This window comes from Apteryx rowi, unplaced genomic scaffold, assembly GCF_003343035.1.
Source record: "Apteryx rowi isolate R43461 unplaced genomic scaffold, aptRow1 scaffold_570, whole genome shotgun sequence".
Classification (NCBI taxonomy): domain Eukaryota; kingdom Metazoa; phylum Chordata; class Aves; order Apterygiformes; family Apterygidae; genus Apteryx; species Apteryx rowi.
Window position 1 is genome coordinate 259,770 of NW_020450839.1, and position 3,062 is coordinate 262,831.

At 73.4% G+C, this 3,062-nt stretch overlaps 1 protein-coding gene across 2 annotated transcripts in view; it reads left to right on the forward strand.

Moving 5' to 3' along the window:
• The window catches only part of SHC2 (SHC adaptor protein 2), a 4,608-nt gene extending 3,460 nt beyond the window's left edge, over positions 1-1,148 (forward strand). The window contains exons 9-12 of one of the 2 annotated variants that reach the window (XM_026082290.1): positions 1-109; positions 191-355; positions 567-868; positions 1,020-1,148. The exon at positions 1-109 is cut by the window's left edge and continues 4 nt beyond it. In XM_026082290.1, coding sequence (XP_025938075.1) covers positions 1-109; positions 191-355; positions 567-868; positions 1,020-1,148 — 705 coding nt within the window. Of the gene's footprint in view, positions 356-566; positions 869-1,019 lie in introns of both variants that reach the window. The other variant, XM_026082292.1, reaches the window with a different exon arrangement.
• The last annotated feature ends 1,914 nt before the right edge of the window (positions 1,149-3,062 follow it).

The window sequence follows — 3,062 nt, forward strand, 5'->3', positions numbered from 1 at the left end:
GGCCGGACCCTCCTGACGCCTGGCTCTGCCTCCTCTCCGCAGGGCGGATTTTCCCCCCGACGGGAGCCCAGCAGCCAGCCGGGGCCGCCGTGGGAGCTGGAGGCGCAGGGTGGGTACGGCCGCCGCGGAGCACCGGTGCCGCGCGGGGCGGAGGGGCCAGGGCGGCCGCCGGTGACGCTGCGTCTCGCAGGCCAGCCCGGCGACGGCTACCTGCAGGCGGACGGGCAGCCGCCGGGGCCGCGGGACTACGAGGAGCACATGTACGTGAACACGCAGAGCCTGGACGCCTGGGAGCCGGACGCCGCGGCGCGCGGGGCGCCTGAGGACAGCCCCAAAAAGGACCTCTTCGACATGCGTGAGCCCCGTGGGGGGCCGGGGCTGGGGGCCGTGGGGGGCTGCGGGGAGATGGCTGGCGGGGACGAGCCCGCACGGGGTGAGGTGCCATGCCCGAGGTGACGCGGGGCGTCAGTGGCGGAGCCGCCGCCGCCGCCGCCACTTCCCGGCGGCCTCGCTGCGGCCAGGGGACGTCGGCTGCCGGCGCGGTGACGCCCCCGGGCTCCCCGCAGGGCCCTTCGAGGACGCGCTGAGGCTCCACGAGTGCATCGCGGGGGGCGGCGCCAGCCCCCCCTTCGAGGACCGGTGGCCGAGCCCCCCCACCCGCAGGGCCCCCATCGCCCCCACGGAGGAGCAGCTCCGGCAGGAGCCCTGGTACCACGGGAAGATGAGCCGGCGGGACGCCGAGAAGCTCCTGCAGATGGACGGGGACTTCCTGGTGCGGGACAGCCTCACCAACCCGGGGCAGTACGTGCTGACGGGCATGCAGGGCGGGCAGCCCAGGCACCTGCTGCTGGTGGATCCCGAGGGCGTGGTAAGCACCAGCGCCGGCGCGGGATGCGGGATGTGGGATGGGGATGGGGATGGGGCTGGGGCGGGCAGGGCCGGTGGGACGCTGCACGGGGGAGGCGCTCCCGGGGCTCCAGGAGCGCCGTGCCCCGGCCCCCTGCCCTCTGCACCCCCAGGTGCGGACCAAGGACGTGCTGTTCGAGAGCATCAGCCACCTCATCAGCCACCACCGGCAGCACGAGCAGCCCATCGTGGCCGCCGAGAGCGAGCTGCACCTGCGCCAAGTGGTCAGGAGGAAGCAGTGACGCCGCGGGGCACGTGAGCCCCCGGCTCGCCCCGGCCCCTCCGCTGGCCCTGCGCCCCCGGCGGGGTCGGGGCCCCGGGACGCCCCGCTCCTGCTCTCCCCGGCCCCGGGGGCCCTGCCGTCCTCCCCGGCCCCTGCCGCCTTCCTGCCGCCATCCCAGCAGGACCCCGCTGGGCACCGCGATACGTATTCTGCCAAAACGCTGCTGAGGAGGGGGCGGCTGCCGGTCTCGCCACGGGGGACCCGGCCCTGGGCGACGATCAGGGCCAGCACGGAGCTGCCGGTGGGGCACCGCGCTCCCGGCAGTGCCCGGCCACGCGTGGACGGGACAGGGAGGGGGCCTGGGTCCCGGCCCCGCGCTCCGCTCGCAGAGGCGCCCGCTGGCCTCAGACACCCGCGGTGCCTCGCTGTGCCTCGGTTTCCCCCTGTGAGGTGCCTGGTCCCCTTCTCCTGGGGGGAGCTCCAGGCTCGCGCCGGGGCTGGATTCCCCCGTTGCTCCCACCCTTCCCGCTCGGCTTCCCTCCCTCCAGGGGCCATCGCTATGCAAACGCCGGCGCTCCCGGTGCCTCCCCGGGGCGGCGGCGAGGACGCGGCGCTGCCGGGGCGCCGAGCGGGGCTGCCCGCAGCCCCAGCCCCAGCCCCAGCCCCGCGCCGGCTTCCCTGCCACCCCCCCGCCCGCCCGCCCGGCTTGCACCTGCAGCCGGTTTTTCGGATGCACACGGTCCCTTCTCCAGCCAGTGGGCCGGGGGCTGCGCCTGGCGCTTGGCACCGGCTCCTGGTTTGGAATATGTTTCTAATTAAACCTCGAAATGAGTGAGGCGGCCCCGATCATTCGTGCTGCCCCAGGTGCCGCGCCGGCAGGGAACGGGGCTGGGAGCTGGGCACCAGGGCAGCTTCTCCATCGCCACCTGCTCCTGGCAGGCGTCGCGCTGGCTGGTGCATCCAGGTCCCATGTCCTGCACTGTGCAGCATCTGGACTTGGCCCCGGGGTCCCACTCCAGCAGGTCTCCTCCCCGGCATCGCTCCTCTCCCGTGGTGCCGCCGGGCGCGGGCCGTGCTGCTCGGCCACACCGCTGTCCGAGCCCCCATCCTGGGCTGGCATCGGAGCGGCCGGGGCCGCGCTGCCGTTTGGCACCGGCTGCTGAGCACCGGCAGCCGGCTGGGAATGGCAGCCCGGCAGCGGGCCTGGCCGCTGCTCCCGGCCACGCGGCACAACCATGTGGCACAAGGAGGAAAAAGGCACTGGGCTGCGACCGGAGCAGGCGGGGAGAGCTGTGCCCGAGCGCCGCTGCAGCTCGGCGCTGGGTGGGCAGCGGCTCCCGCGGCTGCTCGGGTCCAGCCTGGCCCGGACCTGCTGCCGGGCTCCTGCCAGGCACCTCCGCGGGCGCCCCGCGCCCACCGCTGCCGCGCTCCTCGGCACGGCCTCCCGCGGCGGCGGGGCTGTGGGCAGCACCGGGCGGCAGGCGGGCCCGCTGCGGGTGAGTCAATGAGCAGAATAACCAGCTAAATAAAGCCCAATAGTGAATGTGTAATTTTCCATTGATAGTTGGATACCTACAGGGACACGGCGCTTCCATCGCAGCTGCTATTTTTTGCCATGTAGTAACGCGTGCGCACGGATAATTGCACGTTCCCTCAACAGCGGAGGCACGGAGAGGCAGCGCGAGCCGGCACTTCCTTCTGCCACGGAGCGCAGCCTGCGCCACTCGCTGCTGGGGCTGCTCCCGCAGGCCGTTCGGCTTCCAGGGATGCTGCGATGGGACACCAGAGGGCTAGGATCATGTTGTTTTTTACAGGGTTTAACTGCTTTGGTGGAGGCTTGTGTCTGGTGCCGATTGCTCGGCCACGGGCGGCGGGAGTCACCTTGGGGCGAGGAGCTGACGGAGCAGGAGGAGCCGGCGGCGGCGCTGGGCGC